Below are 22,519 nucleotides of genomic sequence, written 5' to 3' on the forward strand. Positions count from 1 at the left end.
ACAATAATGAAACATGTCATTTCACAATACACTTTTGCACTGTAATTCCCCCCCCCCCCCCCCCCCCTCCAGAAAACCTTGCACCTAAACCTTTGCACTATATAATACCTAAACCTTATCATCTTTCCAAGCTCAAAAACTTCCTCAGTGTGGAGGGATGGTGACTCAGTTTTTCAGGCACGCAGATGGGAAGTTGCAGTACAGAAAACAGAAGTCAAAATGTCACCCCTAGGCTCTGGATGTCAGCTGGTAGTGCTAGTGTTGCTACATTAAGAAATAGTGTGTGTGTGTGTGTGTGTGTGTGTGTGTGTGGAGGAGTGCTTGCGCCATGACTGGTAGTGAGAAATGAATGAACAATATAGCACTAGCTTCTTACATTATTATACAGCTTTTTTGCAAAACAGTACTGTACACTAGCGGTAAACCTCAGATTTTGTATAGCCCACCAGAACATTGATGTAAGCATTTCTCTGGGTCATTCAAAGTACATTTTAGTTTATAGAGGTTTTGTGTGAAAAGGAGGCTTATGACGAAGTACACGCAGCTTATGCTGATGTACAAAAGTAATATGCAAATCAGAGTTTTTATTTGTCTTAGCTACAATTGAAACTTACACATAGTGTTATCCTCATATAAGGTTTTACAATCAGGCAATGGAAAATCCAGGACGGAATGTAACAATATAATGAAAAGAATACTTGCTACTCACCATATAGTGGAGATGCTGACTCGCAGTAAGGCACCACAAAAGGCTGTCAGAAAGTTATCTTTTGGCCTTTGTCAAAAGAAGACAAAAAAACACAAACATGCACAGACAAGTCGCACATACGTGACCACAGTCTCTGACAGCTGGAGCCAGAACTGGCTCCAGCTGCCAGAGACTGTGGTCGTGTGTGTGTGTGTGTGTGTGTGTGTGTGTGTGTGTGTGTGTGTGTGTGTGCGCGCGCGCGCGCGCGCGCGCGCGCACACACACACAGTCTCTCTCTTTTTATTTCTTTTCTTCTCTGCTATATAGTGAGTAGCGACTATCCTTTTCATTATATTGGTTCACAATTAGGCACATTTTCTTCCATATACTGTATGTTAATTTTGCTGCAAGTCACATCATTAACAGGCAAGTAACAAACTTACTACTGTTGCAACTATGTATTAAAAGGCTGTAATATTACAACAATTTTCTGTTCTTTTCTCCCTTAGTCTAAGTAGAACTGAAATGTTACCAGATAATACAGCACATAACTTACTCAACAACTTTGTTATAAGCATGGCGATACGCTCCATGCTTGTACACCGTTTCACAAATGGAATCGAGAACCAAGCGCTGAATATCACAGAGACAAGCAGTCAGAGCGCCACCAGAATCAGGAAGACGCATCAATGAAATGGCCTTTCCAACCTGTACTCCCCAATGTTGCACAGGAGCAACATCAGGGCGACTGACAAATTTTTCCAAGTGATCATACTGGCCCAGCCGCCAAAGTGCTTCTGCTTTTTCTGAGAGAATATCTTGCTCTAATTCCGGCCTGTAAGGAGAAATTAAATTATGCAAACAGTGAAGGTACTCAATATTTCATTAGAGATGCAAATTCTTAAAATCAGCTCACATACTTAACAATCATTGTAATAAACTTTTCTTTCACTCTCTAGATCCCTAACAAATCACTGCAGGCCAACTGGAGTGCGTAATTGTATCGGGTGAATGGATGAGGGAAGTGAGTCGCAAGTGGGAGAGACAGTTGGGGAAGGGTGGCTAATGGTCGAGAGACAGAGATAGCAGTGCCAGATACAATTGTATCATAAAGTAACACTAATTTTAAGAATTTATTTGTAAGTACTCTTTAGTGGAGTAGAAGACAGCACCCGACAGTAAGTTATTTAGTTCACTCTCAAACCACTATATTACAGTATGTTGATAACTTTTTACTTATGGATCGTCTGACAGCAACTGAATAAAACACAATTTTAGTGCCATACGCGTTTCGCCTTTATTTTCTGCAAGGCATCATCAGTGGCAGGTTGCGTGGACAGTTTCTTACATATTACGCTCCTGTTGCATTTTTGGTGTTTTTCTTCTTATGAACGCCAATTTGCGGTTTTTTCCACATTCCACAGCACTATGCACTGAACGCTTATTTTGATACATAAATTCCCATGGTCCTAACCCAACAGTATAACTACTTCGGCACTCTGGGGACCTATCAGCAGCTCACATGGCTGTTGTGCAATACATTAAAACAAGCGTTCAGTGCATAGTGCTGTGGAATGTGGAAAAAACCGCAAATTGGCGTTCATAAGAAGAACAACACCAAAAATGCAACAGGAGCGTAATATGTAAGAAACTGTCCACGCAACCTGCCACTGATGATGCCTTGCAGAAAATAAAGGCGAAACGCGTATGGCACTAAAATTGTGTTTTATTCAGTTGCTGTCAGACGGTCCATAAGTAAAAAATTATCAATATACCGTAATATTACACGCAACTGAGGAAGACAGGACTACAAAAGTTGAAGATGTCACTATATTACACTATATGTCTCAAATGGAAAAATCAATTCAAAAAACATAGATCCAGAAAGATGCAGGTTTGCAGTAGTTATACAGAAATGAAGAGGCTTGCACAAGATAGAGTAGCACAGTAAGCTGCATGCTGAAAATTGTAGTTGCAGATGGACATAATAATGTCACCCAAATGTGTATCACGGTTCAGAGATAGTTACTATTTCTTGAAACACACTATGCTATTTCCATTACATCAAACAGAAACATTTACCGAAATTAACACAGATCAGAATCATACAATATAGTATCTGCAACATAAATTGCTGTCAATTAAAGACAAAATCATAAATATGTTAACACCAACATCTGGAGATGCGATTTGCTTGCAACCTTCTGTACAAGTAAATAGCGCAGTCTGTAAAAAATCATAATCTGTGCAACTTTGATAGAACTTTTCAATACCTTATTGCTGTAACACCTTCTGTAATTTTCATGGCAATAAATGGTTGATCAAGCCGTAAATAACATTTTAAAATTCCTTGTATATTATGGGCATCTATGTGGAATTCTTGTGCCATTTTTTCGTAACATGCAGATGCTTCCTACAGTAAAACAAGTATCAACAATTAGATAATTAATCACAAAATTATAGAAGATGTCTGTGAAAACAGAGGTAATTGTGGTTTACCTGAAGACGACCCATTACTTCATGTGCACGTAATGTTTGATATAAAGAAGGCTCTTTGCCTTGGATTGCCAATGTGCCAGCAACACCATCCAGATCATTAAGATTTACATATATTTCCTGCAAAAGAATTGATTTGGCCAAAAAAACATATGAAGATCTAAAAGAGATGAGTAGAAAGTACAGGAAAAGGAAGCACAATTTTTCCTCTGTTCCTCTAACAAACTCATTCTGTAATAAATATTTATTTGAAATACTCATCATCTATTTCATGCCTTAGTCCATTTGACTAGTTGCATGAAACTAAATTTTTGATAATCTTTGAGAAAGTTTAAATATTTCACACTCATTTATAAGTGTAAACATTTATTAATACTCACTTCCAAGTAGGACAAATTGGCTTGTAGATCATTTGGTTGGTTCTTTACATGCGATTCCAGATATTTCAGTGCACAAGCATATTCCCTGCAGAAGAAGTTTCCTTTCGAAATAGACAGTTTTGGAATTTCTTCCAAGAAACCTGCAGCAGTACATGAATATATTACACTCAAATTATAGTTCCTTGTGGGTAATTTTGTGACAGTCAAATCTACATTTTGAACATAGAACTCCATAAAAATGGCATGAGGCAGTCTTCCTTCTTTCTAGTATGAAGGCAATGATAATCTTAAGTGCTTGGTAGCATTACATAAGTGTACTCTTTGATTACTGTGGCAATAAACTGCAAGAAATACAGAGATACAGTGTCCTATAAGTGGTAAGTAGAATACAAACTGTATGGAAACAGGGAAAACAAATCTATTATGCAAGAGTTCTGTTTTCCAGTTGGATCATATATCCACCATTCTGGCAAATAATTTTTACTGAAAACTGGTGTTGTAGATCTGCAGTGAAAGTTGTGTAAGGGTGGCCGAGTATATTGTGTAGGTTTGGTGGACAGCGGGATACCACTATGGGAGGGGTGGGAAGGATAGTTGGCAGGATATTTCTCATTTCAGGGCACGACAATATGTAGTCGAAACCCTGGCACAGAATGTAATTCAGTTGCTCCAGTCCTGGGTGGCACTGAGTCCATCACTGTTTTGAACCGCAAGGATTACCTGGCAGAAGGACTCCACCAGCTGTCGGATACATCCACCAACAAACCTTGCCACAGTGACCTCATTCTAGAAATGCAGCAGGATCTCCACTCACTGCTCAAATCCTTAGGCCCATCACAGAACCTCTCCCAGAAGTTCATCTCTCTGCTCACCCCTACCACTCCCTGCACTGCTACCTTCTACATGCTTCCTAAAGTCCAAACGTCTAACTAACCAGGACGCCCTATTGCGGTCGGTTACTTTGCCCCCACTGAGAGAATCTCTGCTCTCGTAGACAAACATTTTCAATCTATTACCCGGAACCTACCCTCCTATATAAAAGACTTATGACCTAAGATGTTGAGTCCCATAGTGCTCAGAGCCATTTGCTCCTATATAAAAGATACCAACCATTTCTTCCACCGACTCTCCACAGTTCCTGCCCCTTACCACACAGTGCCCTGCCCATCACTACTGATGCCACCTCCCTTTAAACTAACATTCCTAATGCCCATGGCCTTACCACTATTGAACACTACCTTTCCCAATGCCCGACAGATCCCAAATCAACGACCTCCTTCCTAGTCGCCACCACCAACAATATACTAACCCACAATTACTTTTCCTTTAAATGCATTTCCTAAAAAACAAATCCAAGGTACGGCCATGGGTACCCACATGGCACCATCCTATGCCAACCTATTCATGGGCCATCTAGAGGAACACTTCCTTAAAAAAACCAGAATCCTAAATCCCTCACCTAGTTCAGATTCAGTGAAGAAATCTTTGCGATCTGTACCGAGGGTGAGGACACCCTATCCACATTCGTCTAGAACCTCAACAACTTCTCCCCCAGTTGCTTCACCTGGTCCTACTCAACCCAACAAGCCACCTTCCTAGATGTTGACCTCCATCTCAAAGATGGCTACATCACTACCTCTGCCTATATCAAACCTACTAACCACCACCAATAACTCCACTTTGACAGCTGCCACACATTCTGTACCAAGAAGTCCCTTCCATACTGCCTAGCCAACCGAGGTTGTCGCATCTGCTGTGACGAACGGTCCCTCTCAAAATATACCAAGGGTCTCACTGAAATCTTCACAGACCGTAAAAATCCTCCCAACCTTGTACAAAAAAAATCTTCCATGCCTTATCTTTCCAGCCTCCCACCACCTCTCAAGTCCCACTGTCCACCCACAGAGGATCATTCCCCTCTTAACTCAGTACTACCCAGGACTGGAGCAACTGAATTACATTCCCTGCCAGGGTTTCGACTACCTCTCATCATGCCCTGAAATGAGAGATGTCCTGCTCACTATCCTTCCCACCCCTCCTACCGTGGTATTCCGCCGTCCACTGAACCTACACAATATACTCATCCATTCTAACACAACCCCTGCTCCCAACCCCTTACCTCATGGCTCATACCCCTGTAATAGAACTAGATGTAAGATCTGTCCAATACATAATCACACCAGCACCTAATCCAGTCCAGTCACAAACATCACCTATCCCATCATAGGCAGGGCTACCTAAGAAACCTGTGTGATCTACAAGCTAAGCTGCACAACACTGTGCTGCATTCTGTGTGGGCATGACAACCAACAAGCTGTCTGTCTGCGTGAATGACCACCGACACACTGTGGCCAAGAAACACGTGGACCACCCTGTTGCTGAACACACCGCCAAACACGACATACTTCATTTCAATGACTGTTTCACAGCCTGTGTAATATGGATCCTTCCCATCAACACCAGCTTTTCTGAATTGTGCAGATGGGAACTTTTCCAGGAATACATCCTATGTTCCCGTAACCCTCCTGGCCTCAACCTTAGTTTGTCACTCTACTCACCTACCCACCCCCTTTCATGTTCCCATTCCTACACTACACAGCCATCATTGCACCCTCCTACCCAGTCTCTTTACTTCTCTCCTTTAGAGCTACTCCCCCACCCCTCCTTCCCCAACTCTCCCCTGCCCTCCATCTACCGTGCAGCACTTCACTGATCACCAGCCCCACCATACTATCTCTCCCCCTCTCCACCCCAGCCTCCTCCTTTTCCCTTCCCAGTTCCCACTCCCATCATGCACTGGTGCTGCTGCTCGCTGTGTGGTTTCAGTTGCCTGAGACTGCAGTCGTGTGTGTGTGTGTGTGTGTGTGTGTGTGTGTGTGTGTGTGTGTGCCATTTGTTGTTGACAAAAGCCTTAACGGCCAAAAGATTTATTCATGATAGTCTTTTTGTTGTGCCTGTCTGCAACTCAGCATCTCCGTTACTTTCCTTTTCATAATATTGTTACTTTAATTTTTTACAAGTTTCTCATAATTTCAATTAACTACATTTCATTTTTATAATAACATCGGTGTTCTAATGAACTGCTAACAATCTGAAACTTTTATTTTATTAGCAATGTATCCCCAAAATTTTATGTTCCATATAAAGTAAATGGAGATTTCAAAGCTCATGTACTAACTATGGAGAGACTCCCTGACAATATAAGAATTCCCTTAATAAACAAAATGATTTATTAGAATTCAAATGCAGTATAGAAGAGGCCTGCAGTTAGGAAGAAGATTTCACACATACATTCTGCTTTATATCTGTAACACGTAACCCACATATAACTGGTCATTACTCAATCACAATAATTTACTAATGGCAAATTTTGAAGTTTTAGGTTCATTTTTCATTTTCACTTTTTTAGCTACATTCTTTATTATTCATTTTAAAACACATCTGCTGGCAATACCTTTTGTCTTGAATCTCAATCACTTCAGACAGTTAAACAATGTGGACATAAGCAGCGGTAGGTAATATGAAGCTTTTGTCTCCACTGTTGTAATGTATACTACAAACAAGCTAGTCTGTGGAAACTGATGTGCAACAACTGGATTTACTGGTAAGTGGAATTTTACTGCAGCTAAGGAAATGGTTCATGAATTCACACAAAAAAGGAATTTATTGGAAAGGTTGCTGTGGTGTCACCGCTAGACACCACACTTGCTAGGTGGTAACTTAAATCGGCCGCGGTCCTGTAGTACATGTCGGACCCGCGTGTCGCCACTGGGTAATCGCAATCCTAGCGCCACCACATGGCAGGTCACAAGACACGGACATGACCTCGCCCCAGTTGTACGGACGACATAGCTTGCGACCAGACCTACCAAGTCTTCCTCTCATTTGCCGAGAGACTGATAGAATAGCCTTCAGCTTATTCCATAGCTACTACCTAGCAAGGCGCCATTTGTATCAGTGCTTATAGCTTACTACTATTCAAGAGATGTATTCCAACAAGAGAATAAAGTTAAGTATATTATTCCAGCTACGTACTTTTCTTCTTATTCATTAATAAGTCTCATGTTCCAGTACTTCGCGCCCGTCTGCGTTAGTTTAGCGTGCACTTTCAGCCACTTCGATCTACAAGGTGTTGGCCCAGCTGCCGACACATCAGTTGCAATTGTTGGTCTACCAAACAGTCACTGCCATAGACTTGAAAATATATAACGAAATTTTAATATGTTTGGAGAAATTCTCAAACTCAACAACAAACAGCAGCAAAATTGTGACCAGCTTCCCCTTTTTCTCCTAAGTTGGTTGGGTTCTTCAAAATTCAATATATGATTTCACAATATTCTATCCAGCTGTTTCAAATGGCTCTAAGCACTATGGGACTTAACATCTGAGGTCATCAGTCCCCCAGACTTAGAACTACTTAAACCTACCTAACCTGAGGACATCACACACATCCATACCCAGGCAGGATTCAAACCTGTGACCATAGCAGCAGCGCAGTTCTGGACTTAAGCGCCTAGAGCTGCTCGGCAACAGCGGCCGGGTATCCAGCTGTTTATTTCAAACAGTACTAAAAGTGGCATATTTTCAGTACCAGCAAAAAAGTTCAATCATCAAACTCTTTGTTACAGAGAGTATAGTGCTATGCTAAAATCATTTGATATTCACATATGGGTACAGAATATCTCTTCTCATCCATCAACAGCAATTAAAAATGTGAGTGGCGGAGTATATATGTGACAAAATTAGTCATAATGACTTTCCACATGGAAATTTACAACTATTATCTCAGTTGAAATTGTTATGAAAGTAAACGATAAAGTACTGAAAGAGGAGCAGACCAAAGAATGGGAGACTCCTAGCACTTTCAGCATGTCAAAGAACTGTTTGAGGTGAATTTTACAGATATAGAAAATTTTGTATAAGCAAGGGGCCGAAGTTACTCTTAGCAGACCAAAAATGTGAGTAAGAGAAAATTTCTCTTGCTCTGATCGTTTCCAAAAAGAGTAAAACAAATTTTGTGTGAAACCATTTTACTGTGCATGACATTTATTCATTGTAACACAACACGAACTAAATGGGAGTCAAAACAATAAGCAGATCCTGGCTCCTTAGCACTTAAATCAGGACAATTGGTTTCATCTGTAAGGAATATAACAGGGTTAAAGTTTTGTGATGCTGCAGTGATTTTATTCCCTGAATTTGACTTCCTCTGTCTCCTTCTGAAACTCTTCCTCCCTGATCACCACTTCTGGGAGGGGTGGAGTGGCGAAGAGGGGAGTGGGCAGAGTGGGAGAGGATTCCACACAGAACCTTTAAAAAGTCATGTCCCTTTGGTGATTAGGTCATTAGAGATGGAGCACAAGCTTAGAAACAGTGAATGAAATTTGTGGTGACCTTTTCAAGGAAACCATGATAGCATTTTCCTCAAGCAATTTATGGAAACTGGAGAAAAACTAAATCTAGAAGGCTGGATGAGGATCTCTACCATCCTCCTCCCAAATAAGTCCAATGTCTTCTTACTGTGCCACCTGTGAGAAACCTCTCGAAGAACAATGACGGTAACTGGTCACTGATGTGAGAAATGTACAAATTATCAGGGAGACAAAATGGAGAACAAAAATGTTTTAGAAATAATGTGTTGGTACTTTGACCATTAGTCAAACAATTTCTCAGACAACTCAGTAGAAATAAAACAGATACAACACTGGTAATGTAAGCCTTACCATGGTAATTTTCATGGATCTCTGTAATAAATGAGCTGAAATCAGTTATCAGTATGATAAACTAAACTAGATATGCAAATAGTCAAATATTTGTGATATTCTAGTTAAACAAAAGGAAAAGTAATGAAACCTAGAATTTATTCCTGTAAATTGTTTTTCTTACTTGAAACTTTCTGGTACGCATGATCATCAGAATTGGCACTATGAGCAGCTTTCCATTCACGAAGCCAATGAGCTAAAAAATCTAGCAATGAATACATAACACGGCAGGCACGTATGTGCTCTTGTTCGCGAGGTCCTTGATTGTGCATTCCCGGACGTCGACGAGGATGCAGCAAGATAGTTCTGTGTTCCACTTCATCTGACATAGTTTGTGGTAGAGTGTTCTGAACTAGTGTTCGCACTTCATATAGGATTGTTTCACGCTGCACAGTGTTACATGCGATAAGAGCATGCACTGTAAAAAAAGAAGTATGTACAATGAGAAATAATAAAACAAAATTAAGTAGGCAATTTAGCATGCACTAACAGTTCTGTGATTATTCTACATCAACAAAAATGTAGAGTCCGATGGGATAAAATTAAGGCTGATGTACAAACAAATGTTGTTACAATTAAAAACACACAACAAATCACTGAGCTCTAAACACGATTTTTCACAACTTAATACACAGAGTGTTGAATAAAAATGGGCATTATGCACGAATTTAACATTTTATCTCAAACAAACTGTGGTGTCACTGCCAGACACCACACTTGCTAGGTGGTAGCTTAAATCGGCCGCGGTCCATTAGTACATGTCGGACCCGCGTGTCGCCACTGTGTGATCGTAGACCGAGCGCCACCACACGGCAGGTCTAGAGAGACGGACTAGCACTCGCCCCAGTTGTACGACGACGTTGCTAGCGACTATACTGACGAAGCCTTTGCTCTCATTTGCCGAGAGACAGTTAGAATAGCCTTCAGCTAAGTTAATGGCTACGACTTAGCAAGGCGCCAATTGTCACAGTGCATGTATCTTACGAGTCTCATTTGTATAGTCAAGAGAGATGTATCACACGGATTGATTAAAAGTTAAGTATATTCCAAAGCTACGTATTTTCTTTATAGTATTCAATACGTATCCTGTTCCAGACTTCAAGCCATCCTGCTGTAGCTTAGCGCGTGCCTTTCGGCTTCCTTCTCAGCGTGGCGTAGCTAGCTTGTTGCGCCACAACACAAACATTAACATCATTATTACAAATTGCCATCTGTAAAACATGTACAATCATCATGATGTTTTGCTCAATATTTTGAAAAACACTGTATGAGCAGACCATCATTCAGAATTGGGCAATTATCAAATATTTGATAGATATGGTCCATAGCACTTTTCAACAATTTGTGTCTTTGTTTTTAGAGTAGATACTTTTTCAGGTGCACAGTTCTATGTGAGCAGTTTGCATTCACTTTCTGTTTAAGATGACTTGAGAGGAAATTATCACAAATTTAGAAACTAGCAATGCAGGAATTCATGAAATGTCGCCAGTCTAGGTGCCCAATGCTATGTGAGCAGTTTGCATTCACTTTCTGTTTAGGATGACTTGAGAGGAAGTAATAATAAATTTAGAAATAGGCAACAAGGGAATTCATGAAATTTCACCAGTTCTACACAAATGGCACATAGTTTGGAAAGTTGGTGAACACCAAAATTTGTGTGTGCTGTAATGCCACCTTACTGAAATTAGAATTCCCAATTTGACAAGGAAGCATGCTAGTTCAAGAGTAAGGGATGTCTCCAGCATGTCAGCATATTACTGAAATGCCACTGAGGTTACTGACACACACTTATCTTCAGAAAAGAAAGTAGACATTGTTCTAAATGTACACATCACAACCACACCACACTTCTTTGGGTATTGTTCACATAGATTTCTCTTACACCAGCTAAGACTGTTTTGTTTATTAATTCAAGCACTAAAGTGAAAATGAGCATCATCACTCATCCATATTAAACGTAAAAATGCTTCAGTACATTTCATTTTAGTCAGAACTTCCACACACAGATTAGTCACCATTTACATTCAGTTTAAATTAATCACTGTGCTGAACAACCTTTTTATGGTATTCTTAAACCATACCATAAGATTCTGTGCACATTCTGAATTGAGATACATGGTGTTGTATAAAGTCACCCAACAGAACACTTGGGCTCAAATGATGTAACATTTTGTACTTCTTTCCTATATATGAACACTTCTTGGAGTATATGTTGGTTTATCCTTTAACAGGCTTCCTATTCTTTCTTTCTTTCTTTCTTTCTTTCTTTTTCACCTGTTTCCTTAATGCATGTTACAACAAATAAGAGTTGTGAAACCCAATGATGAAACAATAATTGTTTTATTTTCACGGTGTTGAAACATAGTCACCATTTCTGTAATATACTCTCACAGCTACATGGAAGGAAGAAAAGGAGAAATGAATGACTGAATGCAGAAAGGAAGGAAGAAAGATGAGGGCTTAAAACTCCTTCATCAGGATTGTTAGAGACAGAAATGAGATTGGATTGTGAAAGGACAGGGAAGGAAATTGGCTAAGGCTTATACAAAGGCCTATTCAGAGGAAACATCCCAGTATTTACTTTAAGCAATTTAGGGAGATATAATGGCAAACCTAAACATGGGTGGCATGACGAAGATTTGAGATGCCTTCCCAGATGTAAGTCCAGTGTCTTAAAATCTGTGCCACCTTGCTTGATCATAGCTACAATGTGCTGAGCTTCATTCCAGCTATCTGTCTTCAAATATAGTTTACCACATAAAGCAGACAACGATAGTTCCATTTTTAATGCGAGAAACATTTGCTGCTGCCAGTCATAACTTGTTTAGAAAGAGTAGAACAAAATTTTACACTAAACATTTCCAACACACACAAGATGAAAAGGTAATGGAAATTCTTTCTTTACTTTCACAATATTTATACATCCTACTATAAAAAAAAAATTTATCGTGTTGGTGCACATGTTCCTGATACATATTTGCATTTTCAGCTGTTTTGAATATTTAGTTTATGGCTGACAGTCGAAAATGTTATTTGTGTTTTAAAGCACTCAGTGAATTTTTACTTTCGAGAAAGCTGGAGCAAAGAATTAACATTAAATTTTGCTTGAAAAATGGAATAAAGTGCAACATAGCATTTGAAATGTTGATTGTGGCTTTTGGTAAATCTACTATGAGTAGGACAAGAGTTTATTAGTGGTATAAGTATTTCAAAGAAGACTGAGGAGGTACTGAAGATGAAGACCACGCTGGACACTGTAGCACATCAATTACTGGCAACATTGTGGAAGAAGTAAAGAAAATAATTCTGGAAAATTGCTGAATCATGATCAGAGAGGTTGTTGTTAATCTCAGCTTATCCTTTAGCTCATGCTAGCAATCTTTTTCAGATTTTTGGGCATGAAAGCAAAGTTTGTTCTGAATTGCTGAATTTAGACCAAAAATGGTGTCGCACAGTCACCACTCATGAATTCTTGAATGAAGTTGACAATGTTCCATAACTTCCAAAGAGGGTTATAACAGGTGACAAAACATGGGTATACGTATATAATGTCGAAACCAAGGCCCAATCATCCCAATGAAAACTGCCTGAAAAGGCAAGACCGGAAAAAATTTGACAAGTTCGATCACATGTGAAGGTTCTTCTCACTGTTTTCTTTGATTACAATGGAATAGTTCATCATGAGTGCCCGCCTTGTGGTTGTACGGTCAGTACGGAATAATATCCGGAAGTTCTGCAGTTTGCACAAAGTAAAACGAAGAAAACAACCAGTGGCAAAGCAACTTGTAGAAACTGTCATGATAACGCTCCCACTCACACCTAAATGATTGATTGTGATTTTTTGGCAAAAAACAAAACCATTACGTTATCTCAGCCTCTGTAATTGCTGGACATGTTCCCAATGACTTCTTTCCACCTCTGAGGCTGAAGAGAACCATGAAAGGATGATGTTTTGTCACCACTGATGAGATAAAAACAGAATGCTGAACGAGCTAAAGACCATAACGAAAAGTGAATTCCAGAAGATTGGATAAAGCACAGCCACAGTGTGTATATTATCTGCAGAGAATTAGTTTGAAGGGGACAAAGTTGACATGGTTGAATAAATACAGATTCTTTAAGAAAAACAAAAATTCCTGTCACTTTTTGATCACACCTCATATATAATCAATGGAGAAAAAGTAAAATCAGTGGAAAATATTTTGTGTGTTCATCAGTTTTTACAGTTGCAATATTCTAAGAACTATTTTTAGTGCTAACTAAATTACAAAAAATAATTAATACCATTATTTAAGGACTTACGCAAAATGTAAGGGAGCAAGTAAAGTGCAGTTGTCAAGTCTCTCTTCACAATCAGTGCACAAGCATCAAAAATCTTTCTACACTTCCTCTCTGTCACAAAGCTAATCATTTTGAAGGCCCAGCAGTACAACCAAGTGTGAAGGTTTCTCCCATACTTTGACCTGTAAGACAAAGAAACAATAACCAGTAATTTCAAAATCATTGCTTTATATCCATACACAAAAGTTCAATTTTTAGGTGTGGCCTAGAGGTGAATCATCCACCTTATCTTACTGAACTAAAGTACAACAAAAGTGATTATCTAATATGCCTTTATTCTTTTCTTTTGACATGGTAAAATATTTTCATAGTCCTTGTCAAAATAGTCTTGAAATTTAGTAAATAATTCTTTTAATGGGTATTATTTGTGAATTAACTACTGAGTTTCTGCCTAAAAAAGTTATCAAAATTCACATTCACAGACAAAAATGATTCCGTTACATATAATTCTCAATCTATTTTTGTTCCATTAACATTACCTATGTATACAGCAACAAACAGCACTGTTCCACACAAATAACTACAGTTTACCTTAGATAACTTTCATTTCCTATAGCCATTTACACATTTAATATGTGCTCCCCTCATGTAGAATGTAGCCCTGTCTTAACTGCTACATGAACACTCACTCAAATATAAAGTTGGCACTGGCATTCAAATTACTGATATATTGATTTCAAGTCCATAGCTTTAATTACATATATAACTTTTCCTATTCATGTCGGAATGATACAGAAACAAGCGGTACATGTTTGAAGAGATAAACACTCTTGACTGCAAAACAGGATTTATTATTTTATAGTCTGCCAGTAACATGTTTCATCTCGTTTAAGGCATGTTCAGATAGGCTGGTATAACAGGAGTTAAATATATAGACAGCCATCCATACAAATGTCTTACATTTAAAATATATAAAAGACCTCAACAGGCAACTGACCTCGTAGAGTTGTGATAAACTTCATGCAATGCCCTTGTAGGATATACAGCACAGTCTAAAACACAACATTATTTGCAAGGCCAGAACATGTACAATGGCATGTCTTACATGTTTACATTTTGTGACGCATTTCTGTAGGCCTGATCCCATTTTTGGTGTCTTCTGGACTGTGCTATATAGACTACAAGAACACAGTGTAAAGTCTCTTAACAATTGACAAGGTCAACTACCTATTGATGTCTTTTACGTATTTTAAGTGTGACTCCTCATGTACTCCATGCTGTTTTATATCAGGGCACCGTTAACATATTGACAATGGCGTTTGCTGCTAAGGCATTTGCATCTATGGCAGCCTTTGTGTTTAAAACCTGTTGTGCTAGCCAATCTGAAGGTGCCTTAAACAAGGTGAAATGCACTACACACAAAATAAACAACAATGAAGCCTCTCTTGAAGCCAAGACTGTTTATCTATAATAATAATAATAATAATAATAATAATAATAATAATATAAAAAAAGTATTTACAGAGTATCAGTTTTATATTACATCGAGATCCGATGATAAAACAAACCATTATTTGTTACCAATTCTGATCAAAATGACCATCATCATTTAATATAAAATACTTACAAGCTGTGAGCCATCACTTGCACAACACAAGTACCATCTGTCCCTATTTCTCAAAGAAAGCAATTATTACAAACTTTTTGTTTGAAAGACATTCTTACAAGGAAACAACATGGCAATCGCATTTTTGTAATTTTTTATATGGTACATCAAGTTCAGAACTTAAATATCAATCTCAAAATGCTATTATACACAACCCTCAAATCTCCTCAAGAAAATTGTCTTTGAAGTTTTCCAAGAGTCTTTAGTGCTGTGAATGAAAGTGGATTTTTCAAAAGGTAGTGTGGTAGAGTGCTCATCTGCCAAGTAGATGGCCCTGGGTCGATTCTAGCTGATGCAAACAAAGGTACATGTTCTATGAGCATTCCCTTGAAATGTAAAATTAATTAAGATGGAAAAAAAGTCAGTAGCACCCAAGACTGGATGTTGCTGGATTGTTGGTTTGAGTCTCAATACGCAAGTTCTTGCCATAAATCTAATCTCCCCCCTTTTACCTCTTTGCGCAGAATTACGGTATCTTCTAAACTCCTTGGAGAATGATCAGCAATAAGTAAATGTTTTGCAAAAGTGAAACTGTGTACATTACAACCTTCCTTTCCCAATAGATGTTCTTTGCATCTCACTGACTGCTCTACCAGTCTCTCTCTCTCTCTCTCTATCTCTCTCTCTCTCTCTCTCTCTCTCTCTCTCTCTCTCTCTCACACACACACACACACACACACACCAATCATCTGATCTACACCCTTGCAATTTCTTCCCAGTCTTGAAAATGAAACTGAAGTTGAAAGTGTGCTGTTTTGACTCTATAGAAGAGATTCAGGTAGAATTGCAAATAATTTTGAATATGATTCAGCCAGCACACTTTCAGCATCACTTCCAACAATAGATAAATTGCTGTAAGCATTGCACACAAGTGCACAGGGGATTACTTTGAGGGTGACTGGAAATCAAGGTGTAAAGTAAGTTTTCTGATTTATACAGGGATAATCTCAGAAATTTTGGGTAGTACTTCAGGCTTCATGCAAACAGACTTACATGGAGAAACCAACTTATTAGGGTACATGAATTTTCCGTCCCTGTGCTACCGTCCAAGTTCAGAATTATCCACTGGTCCAAACAAATATACTGTTTGCAGTATCACAGATGAACACAAGTAACAAAACACTTGTTTTACCATATGCTGTATAAAGAATGAAACATGTACCATAGGGAAAAGTTAGCAGCAAAGCAAAAGGGCAAAGAGACAGAATGTCAAACATACAGAATCTATCTAAAAATATTTCAGCAACGACACCAAAACTGAATCGATAACTGCAGAAAATGAATAAGTCAGGGAAATAATGAAGATGAGTTAAGAGTGTCATAGCTTTCTGTGTCTTTGTAGGCACATTTATGTATCTGTTAATTTCTGTTATCTGTTAATTTCAAACCCGAACAGACTACTGCAGACAACCAGGCAACTTGGTCATTTCATGAATGGGTTAAGTCAGCAATCTGTCTCCTTCCTGTGCTAAATTAACTAAAGGGTATGGATACAACAGCCAATAAGGTGAGTTATGAGAAAATGGCAGACAAAGTGGATGTAGCAGGAAATTCACAGTAATAACAATGTTTGATTAGTAGTAAATGTATGTGCAATGGAAGTGATTGCCATAGGAATGTATTCAAGAACAGCAAAGTGAAGGGTATGCAACACGTCAACTGTGCTGGAAAAACAGTATCGAGTCGTAAAACAGGAGAATCATGTGGATAAGTAGCAAACTGAATATGAACATGGGACTGTATCCAGACTTTGAACACATTTCATGAGTGGTTACAGCTGTCTTTTGTAATACTAAAATAGCTTAAGGCAATATTAAGGTGTATGATTTGATCATTTCAGATGCAAAAGAATGTGTTTTCAGAGGTTACAAGAAGAATATTTCACACATGCAATTAAAACAATGAAACTGTTCACCAACAAAGACCATCAAGGTCAGAGTGAGCAATCATAAAGAAAGGTTCTAATAAATATCATATCATTAAGAGTGACTGATGCAGAGGCAGAACTGTGTAAGAAAACATTGCTAGTCTGTACAGTGTATGGATATAGCAAGTTCATCTATTGTGTAATTTACTCTTCAGGAAGAATCTCCAGAAGACGGAAGAGGGTTGAATGATTAATGGAATACTAACTAGAAGAAAAATTACATCTGATCAGGAACCCATTCAGTATTTCCCAACTAAAGCTACATATTACCAGGACAATAATGTAAGTTATCTGGATGCTCACCTCAATGTAAAAATAATGTACAACCTCTTTGTTGCAAAAGACCCTAAAGTGGGTGTGTGCAGTATTTGTGAGTAGTTAGAGGTTCAAGGGTTAAAACAAAAAATTCAAATTTATGTGAATCTGCCAAGAGAGCAACAGTTGGAGAACTTATGGCTCATTAACATTGTGGTAAGAAATTTTATTCTTGCAATAACTGCAGGAAAAATGTAAAGAATGAGATTAAGTACTACAAATATGCTTCAGTTTTATTCAGACCATTCCTTTGCTGCATACATCAGTGGAAGGAATTTTTTATGATAGGCAATTGTGGTTGAAAATTTAATATTCATAAGCGAAAGATAATAATGCATTTTCTATTCATATTTTGAAAACACTGGCAGTAACTCTCCAAATGAGGTATGTTCATTCCTGCTTCATTACATTCACAGTAACATCCCCTTAACACTGAACACTTTGAAGTAAACCATTCAACATTTTAATTATTGTTGCCATGGGGGTAAGAGTTTGATGATGATGATGATGATGATGATGATGATGATGTAGTCCCATACTCCTTGGCAGAGCGTAGGAGAACGATGAGGGAGACCTGCACCGCCGTACTAGGCAAGGTCCTAATGGAGGTGGTTTGCCATTGCCTTCCTCCGATCGTAATGAGGATGAATGATGATGATGAAGACGACACAACAACACCCAGTCATCTCGAGGCAGGTGAAAATCCCTGACCCCACCGGGAATCGAACCCAGGACCCCGTCTTCAGGAAGCAAGAACGCTACCGCGAGACCACAAGCTGCGGATGGTAAGAGTTTATAAATTGTAATAAATCAACACCTGTAATAATGAAATTATAAATTAAAGTTTACTCAACATAAAAACAGAAAATTCCAATTTATGTGCTCGAAAAATAATGGTAGTACTGCTGTCATATGCAAAACAGTGAATGGATTTCAAGCTTTAAAGCAGATGTTTCTCCACCTGGACAAGAAGAGAAAATATTAATAGAGAATGATCTGCAGATTTTATAAAAGAAAAAGGGTTGTCCGGAATTTTTATCTTGAATCACTCTGTTTCCTATCCGCAAGCCTAGTCTTTCCTGTTCTCAAATAAAACAACCCTTAGTTCTCCTAGGTTCAAGTTCATTCATTAATCCTACACCCGGTTCTGCCGACTTTTAACTGATGACAAAAAGATAAGACTTCTGTTTTTATTTTGAAAAAAGCAAAACATTCTAAAACCTCACTGTCATCAGGAACAATGATTACAGGCCCCGATCGTCAAACATATGCCATTTGTATTCAAAGACAACAATTGGATTGTTTTTGTTTATTTAACATTACTGACATTCAGTGTACACATAATACAGCCGTAACTCATTTAATTTAGCAGAACATCTGGTAATTACAACAAATTCTTGTTAATACATGCAGAGCATGGATTCATTAAAATCAGGGATAAGTGTCCACTGTGAGCTATGACCTTTGCAAAGTGATTTACTTACCCATTTTATAGGATGCTTTGAAACATTGTAACACAGAGAAAGTTGGTAAAGATCCAACTGTTGCAGCTCAAAAACCTTCTACAATATGTTCGTAAGATGAATGTTTCTGCAACTCCATACTGCAAGCATGTCAGATATGATAGCACACTTACCAAATCAGATACGGCCAGGATCTTGTTCAGCCCAAACTGCATGATGAACTGGGGAGCTAGCATGATGGCCACTGCCTAATCTCTAAACAGCAACATGATCTAAGGTACGAGACATGATTGTTCTGACTGATTATCAGAACAAAAGAAGATGCTATACAAATTTGGTTGACCAATAAGTTTTGACCTGCCAGTAAATATTTTAATCACATATGGATAAGGCTTTTGTGTAGGGGTCATAAGGAAGTATTCCTGCTGAGTACCAGTTACTATTCAGCAGTGTGCATTCCGTGGCTTTGCCAAATTCCACTTCAAGGAACGAGAGGCAATGGCAAGCACTATAACAGCTCATGTTGCCTAGCTGCCTGGGTGAGAAACACAAGCAGGCTGCGGGCTGAGTGCCAGATGCAGAGTTTTTCCTGAGGCTGAAGCACGAGCATTTGACTGAAGGATGGGAATGACTCACTGCCAGCTAAGATAGATGAAACTAAAGATGTGTTACATTATCCAATGAGCCTATACTACAGACCCTACAAATACGATACAGAAAAACCAAATAGTGGCATGGGATAATATCATTGCAGCTTCAAGCATAAATCTAGGTTAAATATTAAGGAAGTTACAATTCTTTTAATTTTGTCAGTTTTTAAAATTGACAACTGAAACCCTGAAGTGATCTGATTGTATGAAGTGTAAGATGAAAGCTGATGACAACAGTAAACACTACAACACACTAATTTTTAAATACTGCATGTGTATAAAGAATTACAGACAAGTTTATTAATATTTTACATGCAAGTGTGCCGATACTATAAATCCTCCAGTTATACGTAGTATGAATTGGTTTAGTAGACACAATGCAATTACTCGAAACAGTTTCTCAGTCTTGTTATGCCTGATTGCTATGGCAACTCAAATATCTTCTCCCCGTTTTTGGCTTACACTGTCACTTGTCACTTGGTCGCCATGTTCTAACGTTTTCTTGGAGGACAAGAGACAGTGCTGTGTTGGGTTGCACGGCTCACATGTCTCTTCCAGTTGACTCGTACATTGTGCGTGCAGCCAATCCTCTTCTTTGAGTCATCAGCTACGTCGCTCTCACTATTTAATTCTTCTCCAAACACTGTATCAGATTAAAGGGAATAATATTAACCAACTCTCTATTCTTGAAATAAATCATGTACTCGTAGAATCTTTTCAGTTCAACAACAATACATTTTCAACTCTCATCCCCAAAGTAACAATTATTCTGAACAAGCTCCAACAAGCCAACTGGTTCCCATACAATTACATGCGTGCTGCCTCATGCAGAGCCAAGACATGAAGTAAGTGTCTCTATACAATACACGCTTCATCTGTCTCTGTAATAATCCTCATGACACCATAAACCACGGAACATTATACAAACACTCTTTGACTTTTTTATATAAATTCCAAGGCACTGCTGGTAACCCCTTGTCGGGGCCACTCGTCCAACACAGCTCCTGGCTTCTCGTGAGAACTGTCCCTCCTGCGCTCACAGATATGTGTAGCGCAGTAAAAAGGGTCTCTCACCCTCATCATTAAAATATCGCGTGTTCGAGATGGTGGAGAGCCAAGTGTTTCTAGAACTTACCCCGAAATTCTTGAAGCACTACAAGGACAGAGTGTCAATGACACAATTCAGGATTTCAGGTGGACATTATTAGAACAAAGGTGTTTTTTGTTGCAGTAGAATCTTCTTACGAAATTCCAGTCACCAACTTTCTCTTCCGAGTGTGAAAATATTTTGTTGATGTTGACCTACATAGGGAGGAATGATCATCATAATAAAACAAGGGAAATCCGAGCTCGCACGGATAGATATAGATGTTCTTTTTTTTCCACATGCTGTACAAGATTTGAATAATAGAGCCTTATTGCGAAGGTGGTTCGATTTGTCACAAACACATACACCATCAGAGCAGTAACAAAGCAACCCTATAACAACACTTTGTTTTTTAGTACAATGTCAAAGATAGCCCAATCACATCACAGAAAAGGGTGAATAGAATAAATAAAGGAGCTCCTCTCCACCTGTTTATCTCTGACGTCTCTGCCCTCAAAACGATATCTAAAAGTAACCTCGTATACCATTTTGAATGTAGCAGTTTTTTTCCAATGATGTTCCGGAATATTCTCAGTCAACTGCTTTGTTAACAAGTCTGCATCATTTTTATCTGTCTTCCTGATGCAATGACATTTTATGGCCATATGTTTTGTTCTTGATTTGTCTACATGATTCTTGGACTGTACGATTGCTGCTTCATTATCACATCACACAGGTGTTGATTCTCTGGTCAGTTCTTTCAAGATAAGGTTCTTCAGTAATTCTCTCTTCCACACCACCTCTATTGCACAGGTTGCCACTGACACTTATTCCATTTCCATTGTGCTCCATACCACTACAGTTTTGTTTCATACTCTTCCAGAACACCAGAGGTCCTGCCAACAATACCACATATCCTGTGGAGAAGAATTGCAGGATCTGCTGAATAGAATGAACAGTCTAATGAGTACAGTATATGGACTGAGGGTAAATCGAATAAAGACAAAAGTATCGAGATGTAGCTGAAATGAGAACAGTGAGGAAGTTAACATCAGGATTGGTAATCACAAAGTAGATGAAGTTAAGGAATTCTGCTACCTAGAGAGCAAAATATCCCACGACGGATGGAGCAATGAGGACATAAAAAGCTGAGTAGCAATGACAAAAAGGACATTCCTGGCCAAGAGAAGTCTGCTAGTATCAAACATAGGCCTTAATTTGAGGAAGAAATTTATGATAGTGTACGCTTGGAGCATAGCATTGTATGGTAATGAAACATGAACTGTGGGAAAACCATAAAAGAAGAGAATCGAAGCATTTGTGATGTGGTGCTATAGAAGAATGTTAAAAATTAGGTGGACTGATAAGGTAAGGAATACCGTATTTACTCGAATCTAAGCCGCACTTTTTTTCCGGTTTTTGTAATCCAAAAAACCGCCTGCGGCTTAAAATCAAGTGCAAAGTAAGCGGAAGTTCTGAAATACGTTGGTAGGTGCCGCCACAGCTAACTTCTGCCGTCGAATATATGTAGCGCTACACAGGCATGCTTTGCAGGCACAAAGATAAATACTGGCACCAAAACCTCTGCATCAGTACATAAATTTAAAAAAAAAAAAAAAATTGAAAAAAATAAAAAAAAGGTGTAAGACGAGCTTTTTTCTCTGCCCCAAGTTTTGACCACTGCATTTTCATACATTATCCAACGAAGTAAATACAAATTCCGTGTTGTTCATCTTCGAATGTAGCAGCATTTCAATGTACTACGAAAATCCAACTGGCAAGACTATTTGGGATGTTTGTCAAT

The 22,519-nt window shown here is 38.7% G+C and overlaps 1 protein-coding gene across 1 annotated transcript in view; it reads right to left on the reverse strand.

Moving 5' to 3' along the window:
- Window positions 1-22,519, reverse strand: part of LOC126236279 (serine/threonine-protein kinase ATR) — a 391,469-nt gene that overhangs the window by 136,354 nt on the left and 232,596 nt on the right. The window contains exons 24-29 of the mRNA XM_049945439.1: window positions 13,629-13,789; window positions 9,451-9,744; window positions 3,565-3,704; window positions 3,188-3,304; window positions 2,962-3,101; window positions 1,245-1,523 (exon numbers count right to left, since the gene is read on the reverse strand). Coding sequence (XP_049801396.1) covers window positions 1,245-1,523; window positions 2,962-3,101; window positions 3,188-3,304; window positions 3,565-3,704; window positions 9,451-9,744; window positions 13,629-13,789 — 1,131 coding nt within the window. The remainder of the gene's footprint in view (window positions 1-1,244; window positions 1,524-2,961; window positions 3,102-3,187; window positions 3,305-3,564; window positions 3,705-9,450; window positions 9,745-13,628; window positions 13,790-22,519) is intronic.

This window comes from Schistocerca nitens, chromosome 2 (genome assembly GCF_023898315.1).
Source record: "Schistocerca nitens isolate TAMUIC-IGC-003100 chromosome 2, iqSchNite1.1, whole genome shotgun sequence".
Lineage (NCBI taxonomy): Eukaryota > Metazoa > Arthropoda > Insecta > Orthoptera > Acrididae > Schistocerca > Schistocerca nitens.